We start from the raw sequence: 23189 nt of genomic DNA on the forward strand, positions 1-23189 counted from the left end.
ATCAGAAAAAACTAAGAACTATATGATTCCATACATAGGTGGGACACAAAACTGAGACTCAGGGACATGGACAAGAGTGTGGTGGTTACCAGGGAGAGGGGGAGGGAGTAAAAGGAGGGGGTGGAGGGAGGAGAGGGACATAAAGAAAACCAAATAAAAGGTGATGGAGGACAATTTGACTTTGGGTGATGGGTATACAACATACTTGAATGTCAAAATGATCTGGAGATGTTTTCTCTGAATCCATGCACTCTAGTCTAGTTGACCAATGTCACCCTGTTAAAATTAATTGTCTAAATAAAATAAAACAAAAATTCTAATTGAAAGCCTAGTGATTGAGAAAAGCCTTTTAATTATTTATCTAATGTCTAATATTTACCTAGTATCTTAGCCAAAAAGTTATATACTTACATGCACTAGGAGAGAGAATTCTGTGACCAGTTGGCTAAGTTCAACTAAGTCCTTAAAAAGAAAGAGAAAGAGGAAGTTACTTACTTTTATGCCTCACAGGTACCGAAAGGAAAGTAAGTTTTAACATACCGCTTCTAAGTTGTCCCATGACTCTGCAGCATTTTGATCCCGAGGAATTTCAGGCAATGCATACATCTGAGCCACACTCTGAGGATCAGCTTCAGCTTCTGTAGTGTGAAATGCCCCTGGGTGAACAGAGCCTCATGTTTAGAGTTTATCTGTTTTGTTAGAAAGGCAGAGAGCATGAACTGACTCTATAAAAAAAATCCTCATTTAAAATGCTAATTAAATTCAGGCTAAAAGTAAATTGATTATTCTATAAAAATAGATTTATCTATAGGCAGACTGTTCCCAGGTAAACAAATATATTTTTCTTTAATTATTCTACAAGTCATAGAGAAAAAAAAAAGGCTACAAATACTATCTACTCCATTGGAATAACCAGGGCTGGATGTGGAAAAAGCACGAAAGGAAAACTATTCTATTTGACCAACGTTCCATGAAGAGATACCCAGGTTTAACACGTTTCATTGCTAAATCAACTTTTTCTTTGGCCATTTTAGCAATAAATATCAGATTCTCAACCTGTTAAAAGTAGGAAAGTCATGTGTTTTTAGCAATGAAAACCAGTCATTTTTGGTAACAAATCTGTCATCAAGCTAACCCCTTTCCCATATGTGTATTTTTATACAGATTGTCACCTTACTTCTCTATAGAGTCATTTTTCTGGCCATACCTCCATTGCTCCAATTCTTTTCCGAGTTTAAAAAAGTCAACACCCCACCAAAGCTTTCCTCAGTAAACAGTTATGATGATGAATTAATTTATGCTCCACATTCTACCTTCAAGTCTTTCTATTTCCTTGTATTGGTTTTACCAATCAATCCTTCATTAAACTTATACAATGCCTACTATGTATATTCCGGTCAGTGTGCTAAAATCTTGGGGACACATGGTAAACCATAACAGTTCCAAGGGGTCAACCTAGGGTAGTGGCTAAGAGTATGGGCCTTATCAGATAGATTTGGGTAAGAATCCTGTTTGGCTATTAATTAGCATTTTGATTTGAGAAAGGGATTTCATCTCTCTGATTTATTTTCCTTATTTATAAAATAAGATGGTACTTTGCACTGTGTCTGGCTTACATGTCAAGAGTAAGTGGTAAAAGTTACTGCCTCTACCACCATTGCTACTGCTGCTAATATTCATGGAGCGTACCATGTAATGTGTGATATAGACATGCTAACAGACAAGGTCAGTATAGTCTGATAAGAACTGTGACATGGGTAAGTATAGAATGTTATGTAAGGACAAAAGAGAGATAGTTAACCTAGACTTTTGGAGGAGAGAGTGGCCGAGAAGGTTCTGAAGCTAAAGCCTGAGAATGAACAGAACTTATATACGTAACTGAACTCGGGCAAGATTGGAGGGAGAGGCAGAGAGTCTTCAGGTGAGGGAGAAATGTGCATAGGTTTGGGAACTGGAAGGAGCTCAGTATAGGTGAAGCACAGTCTATGACAAGAGAAAAGCAAAGGCTGAGGTTGCAAATCGAGGATGACATTACTCATGGCATTGTAAACAATGTTAAAGAGTTGTCTTTCTCATAAGATCACTATGGAACTATTAAAAGGAGTAGGAGACTATTGGGAAGCTGGAGAGTTCTAGATCAGATTTCAGATTTAGAAAGGGAATAGTATGAAGAACAGACTAAGGATGGAGTTCAAAAGTAAAAATAATTAGATGGTGAAAAACCAGTTGTAAGGCTTTTCAATATGTTTGGTGCAAAATGATGATGCTCTAAGATGGTGGCAGTAGAAATGTAAAGAAGAGATCTGAAGGTTTACTTCCCTTTTGCCCCCCCTTACTTCATGCTTTAAACACCTTCCACTTCAATGTTTTCTGAGCACTCATTATGTATTGTGTTGGGACCAGGAATGAAAAAGTAATACAAAGTAGCCGCTCTCAAGGAATTTATGTTCTAGAAGGATTAAACACGCAAGGAGACAACTGTAAAACAGTACGAGAGCTCATCAATATTTAAGTAAATAGATACAGAGACACATAGTACTTGTGGAAGTTCCAAGCTGGGGTGGTATCTGACCCAGCTTGGTGTGGTGTGCAGTTTATAGAACAGCTTCCTAAAAAATATTCTCTCACTAGGCAAAGAAAATAGAAATACAAATTCTAAGTAGATTCTATTCTTAATTTTTTTCAGGAACTGCCATACTGTCTTCCATAATGGCTATCTAGTTTATATTCCCACCAGCAGTGAATGAGGGTTCCTTTTTTTCTCTATAGCCTCTCCAACACTTATTACCTGTCTTGTTCCTCAAAAAAATTAAGAATATAATTATCACATGACCCAGCAATCCCTTTACTGGAATCTACCCAAAACACTTGGAAACACTGGTATACAAAGATACACGTACCCCCATGTTCATTGCAGCATTCGTCACAGTGGCCAAGACATGGAAACAATCAAAGTGTCCCTCAATAGAGGACTGAATAAAGAAGATGAGGTACATATAGACAATGGAATACTACTTAGCCATAAGAAATGATGATCTACTGCCATTTATAACAGCATGGATGGACCTTGAGAACATTATACTAAGTGAAATAAGTAAATCAGAAAAAGCTAAGAACTATATGATTTCACATAGAGATGGGATATAGAACTGAGACTCGCGGATGTAGAGAAAAGTGAAGTGGTTACCAGGGGGAAGGAGATGAGGGGAGGGGAGTAAAGAACAAATATATGGTGATGGAAAATAATCTGACTTTGGGTGATGGGCATACAACACAAATAACAGTCCAAATGCTATAAAAATGTTACCTGAAACCTATGTACTTTTATTGATCAATCTCACCCATTAAATTTAATTTCTAAAAATAAACAAATAAGCAAATAATTTCTAAGTAGAAAGACCAGAATGAAAAAGGCCCTCAAAAAAAATATATATATAGCTTAACCTAAAATCAACAGTTTGGTCTTGCCAAAGCATAATGTATAAAGGACATAAAGTTACAAGTTTAAGACATTATAGCTGGTAAGAAGGGGTCTTATAGTCCAGTTAAAGACTTTGGACTTTATCTGGTAGATAAAGAGAGCTGCTAAAGGGTTGTAAACAGGGAAATGACAGCAACATGTGACAGCTGATATAATCCTGAAAGTAAGTCATTATCATTATAACACTAAGTTCAACTTCTCTCTCAATTTCTTTTCCCATGCTACCCTATAACTGAACAGTATTTTATAAAACTGCATTGCTAGTTTACTGTCAAAGTTTATGAATGTGCTACCTCTCAAGGGAAAATAAACTAAATTGTTTAAGGGCATAGTCAATTGACTAAAAAGTAATTTGTAGGCTTATCAGAATTGATTGCAATCTTTTAATTTTGAATCTTATACAAATACATTTCCTTAATCTTAAAGGAAGAGCAAAAACATGAGATACAGAGTTAGCTTTACATGACAACATTATGGCAAGTATCCAATACTTTAAAAGCTCTCTATGATCTTTACAAATGCTTAAGAGTCATCTACCCCATGTCCTAACATCACATAAAACACTTTTCTTTTAACTTCAATCAAAATAGATGTTACTCTAACACCTTTCTTACACTTAATATTCCTACTATAAGAATTCCAACCTCTTTAATAGCAGATGAATAATGATAACTTCACTAACTGACCAAATGTAAAGCATAACTTCATAAGCACAGCACCCACTCTAAAGATTTTTTAAGGCATAATCTTTGTACTATTAGAGAAGATTTAAATACATTATGCAGGGTATTTAAAAAAACGAGGAGAAATGATCATATATAAATTCTTGATCTAAAAAATGAAGGGATGGGAAATGTTTGACATGTTAGGCAAACAATAAGATTTCCTTCAGTAAAAAATAAAAAAATGTGTAAGTCATTTACATCTCACTTAAAAGTAAACTGTGTATATATCTTAGTTCTAATGAGTCTTAGAACAAAGAAGTCTTTTCTCTTCCATGGAAAATCCTGCTGTAAATTTACAAGGCTAAACATCACTAATCAATTCAAAGCATGACTAATAATTAAGAAAGGAAAGCCTTTAATTACTACAACTTCCATAATTCATTTATTCCAGCTTGTATTAAAAATCTGTACCTCAGTGGTCATCCACTGACTCTGAACTTTTACAAATTGCTATGGACATGAGGAGACAAAACATTGAGATAGATTATAGCTGTGGGAGAGAAGGCTAAAGAACTCTTATTCTATCCACATGAGTCAAAATTGCTGTTGTTTTATATGACATAATAATCTCAGCTAGTTCTATGTATATGCAAACAACTATAAGTATAAAGGGTACAGAATATAGCACTCACCACTGTTTTTCCAGCTCCAGTTTTAAAACCTTATTATTGACCATAAATTCAAACATTAAGATATTTTTAGTTGAAGTGAGAAATAAGCTTAATAATATAGACATAAGACTTTTCTCTCTGTTTAAATACCCATCCATTCATTCACTCATTTATTCATACTCATTTTCTCCCTCTCCCCACCATCCCTTCTTTCTTTCTCCGTACTTCATGAAGGGCACTGATTCTACTAAGAATTACAACACAATATATAAAAAATTTCCACTAAACTTTACTACATTAGAAAAAGTGGCATTATAACTCTAAATTAATTCAAAAGCATTTCCTGAATTTTTCATGTTCTGACAGCTTAAAAATAGTGAAATTAATATACTGATCATCTACATAAACCTATATATCAAAAGAAAATGACTTTTTAGTCATGACTTAATTGTGAAAAAGGTTAGCTGTAAAGCAGAATTTTTAAGGAAATTAAAACCAATTGAAAAGACATTTTCTGAATAATAACAGAAAACCATCTACACGTTTTATGGAACAGTTCAGTACATGTATATACCTGTGGTAAAATCTAATATTTTATCAAATTCAATATGCTAGTCTGAAGTTCCCAGAAGTTTTAAGATTGGATTCTTTTCTTTTGTGAATATTTGTTTAAAATGTAATAAGATTCTGTTCCTATTGCGCTGGTAAAGTTGTGTGCTAGATGGTAAGAAAGACAAAGACAGAGAGAAGCAATGATTCACTCTGTATGACTTGATACACCTTTCTAAATACAAATCACATCAGTAGGCTCATCACTTCTCTTGGTGGGAAGCAATATGCTAAAAACGAAGCTAGACACACAAGTGAGACAGGAGGGAGTTTCTCAGATCAAGCAACACTGGCAGAGAAGATTTCCTTTAGGATCTCAGTAGCTGGACAAAAGAAATAGTAAAATCATCACAGGTTTTCCCTAAACTTAATAAGCTCCTTTCATTCTCCAGAGAACATAAATACCTTATTCTACTTGTTATTTCTATCTGTAACTGAAAAACTATTTTTGTATTTTGATCTCACTTGTGGAAATGTAGCAACATTGCTTCTGAATCTCTGCTGATGTTTCCAACCAATTTATTTAGAATCAGATTGAATTTTCAAAGAAAAAGTATTTTAAGGCACTTAACTTCTATGCAAATCAACCACATTTTTTTCTGTATAGGCTGTCACTACTATAATGAGTATCTAAAGCAAAAATAAAGAAAAACAAGAGAACACTGGGTAAAAACATGACAGAATGACAGAAAAGATTCTATAGCTAAAAGAAGACCACACATGGAGCAAATCCAATTCCTAACCCACTTCTAAAGTCTTATGTAAATTAGTGCTTTCTTTTCATATTCGTCTCCTCTTATCTTCTCAATTTAAAAAAAATAATATTTCTTGATTTAAGGCAACCTAGGAGAAATTCCCATATTTGGTGAAAAACTCAGGGACATAGTGAGATTGTTAATTTTAACTGCTTAATGTTGGCAATGAATTCAAAGTCAAAGCACAACTGACCAGCAGACCACTCAGAATTTGAAATTCTAATATTGTTTTAGATATAACTTAGGTGTTTCATTTTATAAATGGAATGATTACCTTAATCAAATCAGCACTGATTGCAGAGATTTAATTTTGTAGTTTCTCTCAGTGTTCAAGTGATTAGGTCTCAGGCCAATTTGGTGTTACAAGAATTGTGAAGTTTGAGAATCAATAGAATTGGAAAATAAATTTCATCTGTTATTTCTTCTCCCTCATATGATAGCTCTGCTCCAATATTTTTCATTTCCTATTTATTTACATATGCTTCTCAAATTTTCCCAACTTTTTTTTCCCTGCCAATCAGCTTCCTCTGGAGAAAGTTAACTGCCAGCAAACTGGGTAAACTGCCTTCTTCTCATAACCAACCAGTTCCTCTGATGATATATACTGTAAATCCAAGTTTGTTGAGCCCAAACAATCTTACTATTAGAAACACAAATAATGTAAGAATAAAATAAAAATTAAAACAAGTATTAGAGGCCCTGGCCGGTTGGCTCAGTGGTAGAGCGTCGGCCTGGCGTGCAGAAGTCTCGGGTTCGATTCCCGGCCAGGGCATACAGGAGAAGCACTCATCTGCTTCTCCACCCCTCCCCCTCTCCTTCCTCTCTGTCTCTCTCTTCCCCTCCTTCAGCGAGGCTCTATTGGAGCAAAGATGGCCCGGGCGCTGGGGATGGCTCCTTGGCCTCTGCCCCAGGCACTAGAGTGGCTCTGGTCACAACAGAGCGACGCCCCAGAGGGGCAGAGCATCGCCCCCTGGTGGGCGTGCCGGGTGGATCCCGGTCGGGCGCATGCGGGAGTCTGTCTGTCTCTCCCCGTTTCCAGCTTCAGAAAAATACAAAAAAAACCCAAAAACAAAAACAAAAACAAGTATTAGAATAGAATCATATTGTAAGAAAAATCTGATATAACTGAAATCATTTGTTTGCTGGTGATGAGAAATTCAAATATAAATAGCAAAAGAAACTGATGCCAGCAATGCTTTCCAGAAAAAAAACACCTATCTTCACTGTTATTACTGCCATCACAACTGTCAAAACGTCTGGGTGCATGAGATGGCCCCTTCATCACATGGAAGTATAAAGCTCGGATTCTCTCCACATACACATCAAGTATCAGTTTTACAAAATGATAAGAACAGCATTCAGCCCCATCAGTATGGTAGTGATAATTATATATGAACAGAATAATGTCAACAGTAAATATAAACTATCAAAAAGCATTCTTCTCAAATACTCCAACTAAAGATTAAGTGCTAACATTTCCTTCTCCCCCAAAACCATTTTAGGTACTGGTTATACACAGAGTAATATGATTATAGCACACCTGAAATTACAAAACTTCCCTGCCTGGTTGGCTCAGTGGTACAGCATCGGCCAAGCATGTGAATGTCCTGGGTTCGATTTATGGTCAGGGTACACGGGAGAAGTGACCATCTGCTTCTCCACCCCTCCCCCCTCTCACTCTCTCTCACTCTCTCTGTCTTCTCTCTCTCTTCCCCTCCTGCAGCCATGGCTCGAATGAGCAAGTTGGTATTGGCACTGAAAATAGCTCCATGGCCTCACCTTAGGTGCTAAAATAGCTCAGTTGCTGAGCAATGAAGCTGTAGCCCCAGATGGGCAGAACATCAGCCCCAGACAAGGGTTGCCGGGTGGATCCCGGTTGGGGCGAATGCAAGGAGTCTGTCTCTCTGACTCCCCGCCTCTCACTTGATTATAAAAAAGAAAAAAACAAAGAAATTACAAAACTGTCTCTAAAAATATATTTACTCATTCACATTTAGAAAACATTTACTAATGGTCTACTATGTGCCAAGCACTAGGTACTATCCGCTATATACTTCCTATGTGCTAGGTACTAAGGATACAAATAAAAGCAAGATTATCTGGAAGCTCCAGATGATGGCCTAAATGTTTCTTCCAATTTTTGTGTCCTACTTCCCTGTAAATTACTGGATTATTAACACTGAAAATAAAAGGTTAAAAATAATTAGGAACCTTCTATGTAAACGAAAGAGGAAAACTGGGCAGGTGTAGCTTATCTCAGATTCTATGTTAATTTGAAATTTACATCCACCTTTTCCATAAAGACTTAGGACAATTTAGAACATATATAAAATGTAACAAGATGGCATAAATTAAAGATTAAAAAGAAACTAAAACCAAAAGGACAGCAATTATAAAATAAAGCCAGGATGGTTTAAAAATTTGGCATTTGGTAGTTAAAATATTTGGATTTAAGCTTTTTAGTAGAGAAATAGTGATTCAATACCCATAAGATTAAAAAAAAAATTAAAACCATTTGCTTTGAGGTATTACTAATAGAATTAAACTAAGACTTTTTCTTCAGATTCCTTATAAATATATTATGATAATGCAATCAACAATTATCAATTACATCCTTAATAATGAGAAGTTTCACTGGGCTGTTTCTTAGAGTTTCACCGGGCTGTTTCATAAAAGTTGATGGTATAATCTCCACTGCAGATTTTTAAAATGCTGTCAGTTAAATTTAGAAAACTGAGTTGGGAGATACATTTCTGTGAAAATCAGAATGCCTAAGAATGAAACATGACAGAGCAGGCCACCCTTGTACTTGGAGATGAGGGACAAGTACTCTGTAAACAAGGATGACATTCTCTTTAGGAAATACTTTAAAATTTATTTTTAGAATATAGACAAATAGGTACTTGAAGCCCTGTAGTTCCATTTTATACAGCATAGCCTCAGAATTTTTATTCTGCAAAACTTCTAGAATATGCATTCCCAGGCACACTCAGGGTCCAAGAATTCAGTACACTGGAATAGGAGGTAATCCCTGGACATATACATTATCTTCAATATCTATACAAAGAAGTGAACTTTAATTAACTGTAACACTATGATAAAAAACAAGACTAGTACATTACCACCAACAGTCACAGATCTGGTCAAAGAAGGCTGCAATAAAGTTTCTTCATCCTTAAATTGCTTTTCGAGTTCATGCACAGATTCCAGATGGAGTTGGAGAAACTCTGCTGTTGCTGCTGACGCTTCTTCTTTAACAGGATCTATCATTCTCTGCAGAACTCCTAGGTCTTCCTTCCGGACTTTCAAACAAAGCTTCTCCATTTCTCGAATGTTGGAGCGGAGTTGCTATAAAAAAAATCATTAAAACCACCATATGTCTTATTATAATATATCTTTATTTCCAGAGGTAATTTGTGATAATGGTTATGTATCAAAATGGTTACAAGTATTCTGTAAAATAGAAGGTATGCATAATACTTTTCTATTTGTCATGTCTCTGACCAGACCAGCTTCTTTAGAACTCACATCCTCATACTTGAATTCATTTAGTGTTTTTCCTTCATTAAAAATGATTATTACAAAGGTAACAAATGTTCTCCATAATATATCAAAACTACAGAAACAGATAAATAAAAATTTAATGATTTTCCTACTTCACCAATCCCACCATAGCCATTTTCTTTTTTACAAAAAATGGAATACATAATGCACAATAATCTGTAATTTGTCATTCAACACCCCCACTTAACAATATCATCACGGATATCCCTCCTGGTCAATGGCTGTACCACATTCCATAATTTGGATGAACTGTAACTTATTCAAACACTCCTCCAGGGATCAACCGTCATTCATATTGTTTCCAGTTTTTAGTTATTACAAACTATGAAAGAAATATTCTTGACTAAAAGCCCTAATATACTATAACAGTATATATTAGTAATATAGTAAATACATACTATGTTTTGTACAAATGATTCCCAAAACTGAATTACTCAAAGGATAATGTGCATTTTTTTTTGAGATAGTGGGAGAGAGACAGGAAGGGAGAGAGAGGGTGAGAAGCACCAAGTCGTAGTTGCTTTCACTTTAGTTGTACATTGATTGCTTCTCATACGTATGTTATGTCCCCAGTTGAATTATAGTGTCCAGTGAAGAACTTTAATACTATGAATGAAGGGGAAAATATTAATGGAGAGACACAAAGTACCCACTGAACTATAAAATCTGATAGTACACAACGATGACAAAATTTTTATTAAAACTTGTTATAAGTTGTCCACTGTGCTGTTTTACCTTTTTATTCTTGTTTTACTTTCACTATTTATTTTTGAAATGGATATTACTATTATTCTCATTTTACAAACAAAAAATTAAAGCAAGAGATTAATAGTCCAGGATTATACTTCCAGTAAAAAGGAATGCCAAGAATCAAATCCAGGCTACACAGCATGTGTTTTCAACAACTTTACTATACAGGTACACCACCCAACAAAAATATAATGGAAACTGCAAATATAAGCCATATATGTAATTTAAAATTTTATAAGTCACATTAAAAAGGTAAAAAGATATATAATCTGTACTGTTTATAGATTTATGTTGTATTTTCTAGACCAGCCAACCAAATGAAAGGAACCCCAGCATAGATGGCTTCGCTGGCCAATTCTTCCAAGGATTTAAAGGAAAGTACACTAACTCATCAAGAGAACAGAAAAAGAACATTCTCTAACTTATTTCATGATAGCAAACCTTGATACCAAACTCAACAAGGGGAGTAAGAAAAGGGAAAAATTCAGGTAAGTCTCAATACTTGTGAATAAGAGGCAAAAATTCTAAAGAAGATATTAGCAGTTTCAATCCAGCATCACCTAAAAAAAGAATAAATAAATAAATAATGTTCATGGATTGGAGGACTCAGTATTGCAAAAGATGTCATTTGGATAGACATATAGACCAATAGAGTCAATAAATCTATTTAATCTATAGATTCAGTATCTACTAATTCAATAAATTCAATATAGATTCAATAATATATAGCTTCAATAAATAATATATTTGAAAAAGGTTTTTTGTTTTGGTGTAACTTGACAAGATGACTGTAAAATATATATGCAATATACATTTTATATTCCATAGGGCTGACACCAGCTTTTATAGAAGAAGGTAGAACTTCCCCTATTAGATTGCGGCTGATTATAAAGCCACAGTAATTAAGATAGTCTGATTTTGATGCAAGAATAGAAAAATACACCAATGAAACAGATAGCCCAGAAACAACCCAAACATAAATGCACTGGATTTTTGACAAAGGTGGCGCTACAGGGCAGTGCTGATGAAATGATCTTTCCAAAACCAGTGCTAGGTTATTCAGGTACCCATAAGAGAAAAAACAAAAGTTGGAAACACCACCTCCCACCATACACAGTAATCAATCAGATGGACTGTAGACCTAAATGTGAAAGGCAAAACAAGAGAAGAATAACTTCACGGCATAAAGAGCTCCTAGAAGTGGCACAAAAAGCATCAACCATTATTGATTGATAACTTTGACTGTTTTAAATTGAACGAACTTCTAGTCACAAGGGACACAACTGTCCTTTTTTTAAAAAATAAAAAGGAAAAAAATATTGCAACACATACACTGATAAAGGAATCATAAACAGAATAAAAAAATAAAGAACTCTTATTACTTTACAGATCAGTAAGAAAAAGACAACCTGTATTAATGTGGTCAAGAAACCTAAAGAGGCACTTCTCATAAACAAATGAAGAATTACTCAATCTCCTTAATGATCTGGATAAGTGTAAATTAAACCATAATTAGTTATCTGCTAAAATGAAGTCTGACTTGACTTAGTATTGGTGAGGATCTGGCAACCATAGGAACATTCACTACTGGAAGGAGTGTAAAATTAGTACAACTTTTTTGAAAAATAGTTTGGCATTATCAACTGAACTTGAAAATAAGGATGTCTGGTGAACCAGCAATTCTTGTCCAACAAATACACTCAACGGAAATATACACACATTTGTACCAGTAAAAATATCGAAGAATGTTAGTAGAAACTGAAAAACTGGAACGTCCATCAATAGAATGGATACACTATGATATAAACTCATACAATGGAATATATACAACAAAGAAAATGAATGAATTGCTGCTACAGACAAAAACATAAGTAAATTCTAGGCCAGGAATAAAAGATATATTTATTCTGTTTATCTCAATTTATGTAATGTTAAAAAAAAGATTAAACTACAGTTTTAATGACACATTTTTATTATAAAACTATACAGAAAAACTAGGAAGTAGTTACCATATAAATCAAACTAGTGAATAATTCTGGGGAGAGAAAGTTGGTTATAACTGGGAAGAGGCTATAAGGGGCTTCTAGAATGCTGGTACTTGTCTATTTCTTGATCTGAGTAGTGGTTACATGAGAGCTCACAGTATAATTTGTTTAGGTACATATTTATGTATTATGCACTTTATAGCATGTTATATTTCACAGTAAAAAGTTTTAATATATACATATATTTTTTGTGTGTGACAGAGACAGAGAGAGGGACAGATAGGTACAAACAGACAGTAAGAGAGAGTTGAGAAGCATCAGTTCTTTGTTGCAGCTCTTTAGTTGTTCATTGACTGCTTTCTCATATGTGCCTTGACTGGGGGGCTCTAGCTACAGCAGAGTGAGTGACCTCTTGCTCAAGCCAGCAACCTTTGGGTTCAAACCAGCAACCATGGGGTCATGTCTATGCCAGCGATCCCACACTCAAGCCAGGTGAGCCCGCACTTAAGCTGGAGACCTTAGGGCAGTAGTTTTCAAACTTTTTGCAGTTGGGGCGCATTTAAAATCCTACAAATAATTGTAGGCACACAATATACAAATTTCTGAGAAATACGTTATAATAATTAAGACAAATATTAGAGAAAAAAATATAATGTCCAAACATGCTTTTATGATAATTAAAAGGAATAAATAAGACAAAATTAAATTTATTCTGACATTAAAATACATTTTTATGTTATATTTTTGAGTTATGCTTTTTTAGAATTTGTAAAAAAGGGGGTTAAAAAATAAAAATAAAAAAACAACAAAAAAGTTATCTTTATATATATATAGATATATTCTTAGTAAGATTTAGTAAATTTAGCAGGTCCTGGTGTGAATGTGTTAAGTTTTTTCATTCTTGTGTTTATGAGAAACATAATGATGTGTCCTAGTGATTTCTTCAATGTTTGGGCATATATTTGAAAAGCAAACTCTCATTTCTTCGTCAATACATTGAAGAATTCTCTTTTTACTCTTAATTGTGTTGAGTGCAGAAAACCCCCACCATACATATCATCTTAACTTTACACCAAACAAAGGATAGAAGAAACTTGCCTCTAGTCTTTCCAGGGAACATGGGAGGTAGTGTAAACAATCCAGCACCACAGCTTAACAGCCTTTTGCAACCTAATCAGGCAAGTGAGGTGGGGTGTTGGGCAGACTGTCAGCTTACAGCCAATTCCCCACACCTCTGTCTCCTAAAAATCTAAACTCCAAAAACCCTGTTGGTTTTTTGGTCCCCAACAGGCATATATTTCTCTGGAACACCATAGGGTGCACCTGGAAATCTTCTAGGGCGCACCAGTGTGCCCTGGCACACACTTTGAGAACCACTGCCTTAGAGTTTCAAACCTGGGTCCTTTGCATCCTAATGTGATGCTTTATCCACTGTGCCACCGCCAGGTCAGGCAGTTTTAATAATATTTTAAGAAAATAATATACTAACTTGTATGGTCAATTAACCTAAGGATAGAAACAAGTTTGAAAGCACTGGGGTACAGGTAAATTGGGTAGCAGTCTCATTGTAGAAGTGTGTTAGGTGCCATCTTGCTGGATAAAATATATTAATTCATTAATTCAACTAGACTATAAGGTTAGTAGGAACAGAAACTATGCCTATTTTCTTCACCGTTATATCCTCAAGGCTGTGTTTGATCCCTGATACACAGTTTGATTCAATAAAACATGATAAATAAATGAATGCTTTCTTATTATTTTCTACAAAGTAGCAAAGCAGTGGTTCAACAACAAAAGGGATCACCAACTATCAAGAAGCTAGCTAGAGTGTCCTGGCTGGTGGCACAGTGCTAGAGCACCATCCTGGAGCACCAAAGTCACCAGTTCGATCCCAGGGACACTGCCTAGATTCCAAGGGCGCCGGTTGGACCCCAAGGGTGCCAGTTTGAGCCCGGTCAAGTGGAACGACTTGATGCTTTTCACTGTCTCCCCTCTCCCTTCTCTCATTTCCTCTCTCTCTCTCTCTCAAAAAAAAAAAAAAAAAGAAAAAAAAAGAAAGAAAAAGAAAAGAAAAAATGAAGGAAGGGAAAGAAAAGAAACTAGCTAGAATTCTTCCCTAGAAAAGCATAAAAGAAGTCCCTAGCATAGGAAACATTTCATCTTACATTAGTCAGAAAAAGTTAATGAAAGGAGTGACATTTTTGGAATTAATTCTGACATACAAGCATAAAATATTAAGTGGGAATGAAACCCATGAGAGAAAGTAATCATGCAGTCTTGGAATTCATACTAGTTACAGAAAGGAATACTGGAAATAGTGATACTTTAGGGAAGTGAATCAAGTTTATAGAGAAAATAGCTGTATGATGCTATAGTAGAAATTATATTGCAATAGGACTTTTTAAAAGGAGAGTTTTTAAAAAGTGAAATTCTGACACTGAAAAAATGTTCATCTGATAAGTAAATAAAGTGGCATCTTTAGAATCCAATCTAGTTATATAGGCGTGCTATCATACGTTTAGAATTTTAAGAGACTTAAAAAAAAAAGAAATGAAAAGAAAGGCATGTGAATAAGGATGAATACAAAAGAGTGGTGTGAAATGAGGAGAAACATGTAAGTAAAATAAGAGCCCAGAATGAGCGGAGGCTGGTGAAAAATGTTAAGAACAATAAAAAAGTTTTAAAAAATACACGTAGAGCAGGATGAACAGGATAAAAGGTTTAGGCCTACTGCTTGGGGCAGATGGTATAATGTTAACAGATGATGCAGAGAAGCAGAACTACTTAACTCTGATTTTGCTTCTGATCCTCTATTAAAGACAAATATTCAAAACGGAAAGAGGCATAAGAAACATGCTCAAAGGACACTTGAAACATCTAACTGTGAGGAGGTATGATCTGAGCTGCCCCTGAAGAAGAATACAGGGAAAACAGAACATCCTAAGTAGAAAGACTAGATTGGGAAAAGACAGAAGTGAAGTATAAGGGTAGAAACTTTCTAAATACTATATTTCATCAATATTAGGGCACAATGTCTTCTCTACATTTTAACATCTCTGAAATTGGAATTTATCTTCAAATAGATGGTAAAAAAGTACTGTGTTATTCTTAACTGGCGCCACTTTCTCTTTCTTCTAGGTACTCAAAATAAAGGTATATCTTACAATTGGTGCCTTGGATTTTACTTCCTCCCTAAGATTCTATAGTCAGAGTAAGGATCAAGGATCTTAAGTCTCAATTAATCACCTTGTGAATATTTAAAAGCAAAATTTAAGTTTAAATTTCTTTAAAACTTATCATTGAAAATAAGTTACCTTCTAATAGCATTCAGTTTGGTTTTTTTAAAGGCTTTTAAAAATTTATTGATTTTAGAGGGAGAGAGAAGTGGGGAGAGAGAAACATTGATTTGTTGTTCCACTTATTTATGCATTCATTGCTTGATTCTTGTATGTGCCCTGACAGGGGATTGAACCCACAACCCTGGTATATGGCGATGGTGCTCTAACCAACTAAGCTGTGCAGTCAGGGCAGCATTTATTTTGGAATCTACTCTCTTATATTCTCTTCCATTCTCTATCTGGCCTTGTTTCTCGCTAATCATTTCTGTTCTCCTAACTTCTGTCTACTGTTGTCACTTTTCCCTCTTTCCTCCTCATTCCCTCTCCTTCCTTTCTATTGCTTCTCCCTTTAAATTCTTTTATTTTTTACAAAGACAGGGAGTCAGAAAGAGAGAGAGATAGGGACAGACAGACAGGAACGCAGAGAGATGAGAAGCATCAATTATTAGTTTTTGTTGCAACACCTTATTCATTGATTGCTTTCTCATATGTGCCTTGACCGCGGGCCTTCAGCAAACCGAGTAACCCCTTGCTTGAGCCAGTGACCTTGGGTCGAAGCTGGTGAGCCTTGCTCAAACCTGATGAGCCCGCGCTCAAGTTGGCGACATTGGGGTCTCAAACCTGGGTCCTCTGCATCCCAGTCTGATGCTCTATCCACTGTGCCACTGCCTGGTCAGGCTAAATTCTTTTTTTTTAAGTTAAAAAAATAGATAGCTCAGGTATTCTATATTCCTTCTAGTAATATCATGAATGTCACATTTTACAAGTTCCACTGACTTTTCTGTATTTATGCTACCTTTGAAAGAGTGATAGACTTTCTGTACAGTATTATCTTTCTAAATGTAGCCTGAAATCTACCGAATCAGAATTTTGAAGGTGGCCAGAAACCTGTATTCTCAATGAGTTCTGCATCACCACTGCTATGGCAGACTAGGCTGATCGAGTTTCTCTAAAAGTCAGCTTAATATTCTTTAGTGAATCATTACAGTAATAACAAATTTCTAACTTTTTCACTTCTTTCAAAATCTGATCACAAAATCTTTTTCAATGCTAATACTTTCTTATCCCCAAGAAGAAAATCTATTCTACTTGCAATTTCATAATAATTGACTGACTGTAGCTTCTGCAGAACTTGCAGAGCAGAGTACTGGAGAGGTGAGAGCAGTGCAGAAAGAGAAACCCCGGAGATATGCAGAGAACTGATCAGAACATGGAGATGATGCATATAAGGAAACTGCCCAAGGCTGGGAGGGAAAAAATGATTCAAAAAGATTAGAGGGCCCTGGCCAGTTGGCTCAGTGGTAGAGCGTCGGCCTGGCGTGCAGGAGTCCCGGGTTTGATTCCCAGCCAGGGCACACAGGAGAAACGACCATCTGCTTCTCCATCCCTCTCCCTCTCCTTCCTCTCTGTCTCTCTCTTCCCCTCCCGCAGCCAAGGCTCCATTGGAGCAGAATTTGTCCGGGCGCTGAGGATGGCTCTGTGACCTCTACCTCAGGCGCTAGAATGGCTCTGATTGCGGCAGAGTGACGCCCCAAGATGGGCAGAGCGTCGCCCCTGGTGGGCGTGCTGGGTGGATCCCGGTGGGGCGCATGCAGGAGTCTGTCTGACTGCCTCCCCGTTTTCAGCTTCAGAAAAATACAAAAAAAAAAAAAAAAAAAAAAAAAAGATTAGAGAGAACAGTGCCCAGCAGTCACTCAAAGCTGGAAACACTGTCTGTTCCCATCACTTAATCTGGAAAAACTCTTAATTCACAGGGCATGGGTGACCTGTGGTGGCGCAGTGGATAAAGCGTCGACCTGGAAATGCCAAGGTCGCCGGTTCGAAACCCTGGGCTTGCCTGGTCAAGGCACAAATGGGAGTTGATGCTTCCAGCTCCTCCCCCTTCCTCTCTCTCTATCTCTCCTCTGTCTCTCCCTCTCCTTTCTAAAATGAATAAGTAAAAAAAAAATAGTTAAAAAAAAAAAAGTAAAAACACAGGGCATGGGTAGAGCACTCAGAAAGGTTTTACTTCAGTAGTAGAAAAATAATTAGCCCTAGACTGAACATTACTCCAGTCAATCCTAATAAATCATAAAAAACTTAAAAAGATTAAACTGTTCCCAAGTAACTATATTCCAAAACAAAGCTTAAGAAGATTTATAAGAACACAAAAATATCTAGCATCCAGCCAGGCAAAGGTCACCCAATCAAAAAGTTACCAGTCATGCAAAGAAATTTTAAAAAATATGACCCATAATGAGGAGAATAATCAACTGAAACTGATCTTGTATTGACATAGATATCAGAATTAGCAGAGAAGGATATTACAACAGTTATTATAATTATATTCCCTATGTTCAAAGGGGTAAGCAGAAACACAGAAGATATATTTAAAAACACCTTAATCAAAATTCTAGAGTTGAAAACCACAATATGAGAGATAAGAAATACACAGAATAAACAGAGTAGACACTGCCGCTGCTAAGACTAGCAAACATGAAAGCACAGAAATAGCAACTATCCAAAATGAAAGACACAGAGAAAACAGAATAAAAAATATTTAACAGATCATTAATGAGCTGTGAGATAACTCCAAACAGCCTGACACGTGTGTAGTTGGAGAATCTGAGGAGGAAGAGAGATGGGAGAGGACAGAAAATTATTTGAAATAGTGGCCAAAAGAATTCCAAATTTGATGCAAACTATAAACCTAGAGATCCAAGAAACTCAACAAATTCAAAACACAAAAAATATGATAAAGGGAAAATCATAAAAGTAGCCAGGGAAAAGATACATTACATACAAAGGAACAAAGATAAAAATGAAACAGATTTCTCATTATAAACAATTCAAGTAAAAAGACAGCTGAACATCTTGAAAGTACTGAAAGAAAAAAAGTCAAAGTATAATTCTACATTCAGCAAACTTTCTTTTAAAAATAAAGGCCAAATAAATAAAGGCTTTTCAGTTATCCAAAAGATGAAAAGATAATCACTAGTAGAACTGCCCACCAAGAAATGTTAAATTAGTCTTTTAGGTAAGAGAAAAACAATATGAAATGGGAATAAGGGTTTACACAAAGACATTAAGCACATCAAAAATAGAAATGGCCCTGGCCGGTTGGCTCAGCGGTAGAGCGTCGGCCTAGCATGCGGAGGACCCGGGTTCGATCCCCGGCCAGGGCACACAGGAGAAGCGCCCATTTGCTTCTCCACTCCTCTGCCGCGCTTTCCTCTCTGTCTCTCTCTTCCCCTCCTGCAGCCAAGGCTCCATTGGAGCAAAGATGGCCCGGGCGCTGGGGATGGCTCTGTGGCCTCTGCCTCAGGCGCTAGAGTGGCTCTGGTCGCAACATGGCGACGCCCAGGATGGGCAGAGCATCGCCCCCCTGGTGGGCACAGCGTCGCCCCTGGTGGGCGTGCTGGGTGGATCCCGGTCGGGCGCATGCGGGAGTCTGTCTGACTGTCTCTCCCTGTTTCCAGCTTCAGAAAAATGAAAAAAAAAAAAAATAGATTTGACACAGGTAAATATATACAATATTATCCCTTAATATATAAATTACTTGAAAATGATAACCAACTGTTTAAACATTACAAAGTATACAACATATAGTATAAGTAAAATATATGACAATAGCCGCATAAAGACTGGAAAGGGAGAAACAGAAGTATATTTTAAGTTTCTTAAACATATGTAAACCAGTGTACTATATCATTTGAAGATAAATTATAAGATGTATTCCATGAACTCTAAAGCAACCACTAAAATAAAAGATTATAGCTATCAAGACAAGTAAAAGGAAATAAAAATACAATTAATTAAAAATAAAATGGAAATATAATTAATCAAATAAAGATTAAAATTACAGATGCCAGTAGAGATTATTAGAATAGGTAAAATTAAAGACTAACCATATCAAGTGTCTACTAGGATATGGAAGAACTGGTGGGAATATAAAATGGTACAGCCATTTTGGAAAAAGAGCTTGGAAATTTCTTTAAAAGTTCAAGAATAACAACTACTATATGATCCAGCCACTCCACTTATAAATACTGATTATAAATAAAGAAAAATGAAATCCTTTGCTCATACAAAGTCTTGTATTCAAGGCATCTTTATTAATAATAACCCCAGGCTGGAAACAACCCAAATGTCTGTCAATAGATGAATAGATAAACTGTGGTATATCCACACAACAGAATATTTACTCAACAATAAAAATGAATGAAATGCTGATAAACATTATAACATGGATAAACCTCAAAATATTTATGCAGAGTGCCTGACCAGGCGGTGGTGCAGTGGATAGAGCACTGGACTGGGATGCGGAGGATCCAGGTTCAAGACCTCGAAATCATCAGCTTCAGCGCGGGCTCATCTGGCTTGAGCAAAAAGCTCACCAGCTTGGACCCACGGTCGCTGGCTCCAGCAAGGGGTTACTCGGTCTGCTGAAGGCCCGCAGTCAAGGCACATATGAGAAAGCAATCAATGAACAACTGAGGTGTTGCAATGAAGAACTGATGATTGATGCTTCTCATCTCTCTCCATTCCTGTCTGTCTGTTCCTATCTATCCCCCCCCACCACCTCTCTCTGTCCTTGTAAAAAAAAAAGAAGGCCCTGGCCGGTTGGCGCAGTGGTAGAGTGTTGGCCTGACATGTGGGAGTCCTGGGTTTGATTCTCCGCTGGGCACACAGGAGAGGTGCCCATCTGCTTCTCCGCCCCTCCCCCTCTCCTTCCTCTCTGTCTCTCTCTTCCCTTCCCGCAGCCAGGGCTCCACTGGAGCAAAGTTTGCCTGGGCGCTGGGGATGGCTCTGTGGCCTCTGCCTCAGGTGCTAGAATGGCTCTGATTGCGGCAAAGCGACGCCCCAAGATGGGCAGAGCGTTCTCCCCTGGTGGGCATGCCGGGTGGATCCCGGTCAGCGCATGTGGGAGTCTGTCTGGCTGCCTCCGTTTCCAGCTTCGGAAAAATACAAAAAAAAAATACACACACACACACACACACACACACACACACACACATATCTATGCAGAGTGAAAGAAGTCAGACCAAACAATGGACTGCATATTTCATGAATCTATTTATATAAAATTCTAGAAAACCCAAACTAATGCATAGTGAAAGCAAGTGAGTCAGTGGTTGCTTAGGTGGGAGTGTGCGCGCATGTGTAGAGAGAGGAAAGGAGTAGAGAGAGATGTGGAGGAAGAAGCACGGCCGAGGGTTACAAAGGGGTATAAGGAAACTTTTGGAGGCAATAGGAAGATTCATTATCTTGACCGTGGTGATGGTATCATGGTGTATACATGTGTCAAAACTTATCAAATTGTGTATTTTTATAGTATATTAATTTTACCTCAAGAAAACTAGAAAAAAGCATAAAAATACAAGAATAATATTATATATAATTTATATATAGTTATATATACAGTAATGATAAATAGTTAAATCATGGGAAAAGGTTTCCCTCAAATGAAGATAAAAACAAGGTAATGGAATTAAGGAAGAGAACACAGGGGACTACAGTGGTGTTTCTAAAATTTTCTTCAAAATGGAAGAAATTGTGTCATGAAAGAAAGTGTGGCAAAAAGTTAAGATTTGACAAATTTGGGTAATGAGTAAATAAGTGTTATATTATTTTTATTATTTCCTACATTTTTGTACGTTTGAAGTGCCTGTGTAATTTTTCAGCAAGGTACTTCAGCATTAAGGCTGATGTCAGAGTAGTTTCTTATTCCTTTGTCTTCCTTGTGAGTTCTGAATTATATATTTACCAGGGCTACAAAAAGAATAGTTAAAAATCTATCATATTAGCCTCCTGATATTCTATACAAATATTGTAGAATATCAATATTGTCTGCACATGTGTTTATCTGCATATTTTCTGTACATAGTATGCTGATTATTAATTAGCCACCTACCTGGTATTCTTGCTTCTATCCTTGCCCCCTTAGAATCTACCCTTTTCATAAGAGTCAAGGTGATCTTTTAAAGCCCTGTCAGGTCATCTTCTACTCAGAACCTTCCAAAGGTTTTCTACTCAGCCTCAAGTTACCATATCCTGCAAGGTCTTCCATAATCAGACCCAGCTGATCTCTCTGACCTCATCTCCTTGCTCACTTCAGCCATAATGACCTCCTTACAACTCCTTGAATATGTCATACATTCTTACCTCCCAGTGACTTCCCCTCTGCCCAGAACAGTATATTCCTCATGGTTGATGCCTTTACTTCTTTCAGCTAGCTGCTCAAATGTCATGAGAAACATTCCATAACCACTCTCTATATTAAAAAGTCATTACCTTCTTTGCTCCCGTTAACCTGCTCTACTTTTACTTCACGGCACTATAACCATCTAAACATATATTTATTTATTTTAAAAATGACCTATCTCTACTTTTTACACTCATCACTCAGATTATAAATTCAATGAGAACAAGAATTATTTTTTGTTTTGCTCACAGCTATATTCCATTGTCTAGAATAGTATCTAGAACATAGTAAATGTTCAAATGTTTCTGCTTTTCTAATAATCAGGTCAGAAAAGTAGATGGTATGCCAAGTTCTAAAAATTTGCAGAAATAACCACAAGTTAGACAAATGGGTCTATAATCAGTGCAGTATGTTTAAGAAAAAGAGAGAGTATACTAATTCAGTAATTAACAAGCTTTGCATTATGCAAGTAGTAAACTGTAAACTACGGTAAAATTTCCAGTAAAATAACGGTGACATCTCTCTCTCTTCAGTTTTATAACTAAAAAAATTTCTTTTTTTGAAATGAGAGGCAGGGAGGCAGAGAGACAGGCTCCTGCATGTGCCCCGACTGGGATCCACCCAGCAAGCTCCGTACAGGGCAATGCTTTGCCCATCTGGGGCAGCTGCTCTGTTGGTTGGCAACCAACCTATTTCTGCATCTGAGAGAGGCTATGGAGCCATCCTCAGCACCCAGGGCCAACTTGCTCGAACCATTCGAGCCAAGGCTGTGGGAGGAGAAGAGAAAAAGAGAGAAAGAGAAAGAAGGTAAAAAGTGGTAGAGAAGCAGATGGTTGCTTCTCCTGTGTGCCCTGACAAGGAATCAAAACCAGGACATCCACATACCTGGTCCATCTACCACTGAGCCAAATGGCCAGGGCATGACTAAATTTAATAAACAGTTTTTCACAGGGCATGGGTAGAGCGCTCAGACTAAATTTTATGACTTTTTTTCCCCTTCTTTCAGTAATATCCTGAACTTTTTGTCTAAAGAGTAAAAGATATGTTTAAATATATAGTTATGATATATATACCGATAACACTGGGGAACAAAATTTTTGTTGCATCCACAAAAACACTTGTTCTTATCTAATTCAAGTGTGCTGATCTCAAATATGACATTAGTTTTTCTCTGTAAGCTACAATTT

General features: G+C 36.6%; 1 protein-coding gene across 3 annotated transcripts in view; it reads right to left on the reverse strand.

The window, feature by feature from the left end:
* The window catches only part of STX17 (syntaxin 17), a 78163-nt gene that overhangs the window by 20327 nt on the left and 34647 nt on the right, over nucleotides 1-23189 (reverse strand). For 2 of the 3 annotated variants that reach the window (XM_066256651.1, XM_066256652.1), the window contains exons 4-6: nucleotides 9304-9529; nucleotides 541-656; nucleotides 412-462 (exon numbers count right to left, since the gene is read on the reverse strand). In XM_066256651.1, coding sequence (XP_066112748.1) covers nucleotides 412-462; nucleotides 541-656; nucleotides 9304-9529 — 393 coding nt within the window. The remainder of the gene's footprint in view (nucleotides 1-411; nucleotides 463-540; nucleotides 657-9303; nucleotides 9530-23189) is intronic. The other variant, XM_066256653.1, reaches the window with a different exon arrangement.

Source organism: Saccopteryx bilineata, chromosome 2 (assembly GCF_036850765.1).
Source record: "Saccopteryx bilineata isolate mSacBil1 chromosome 2, mSacBil1_pri_phased_curated, whole genome shotgun sequence".
In the NCBI taxonomy this organism is placed as follows: Eukaryota; Metazoa; Chordata; class Mammalia; order Chiroptera; family Emballonuridae; genus Saccopteryx; species Saccopteryx bilineata.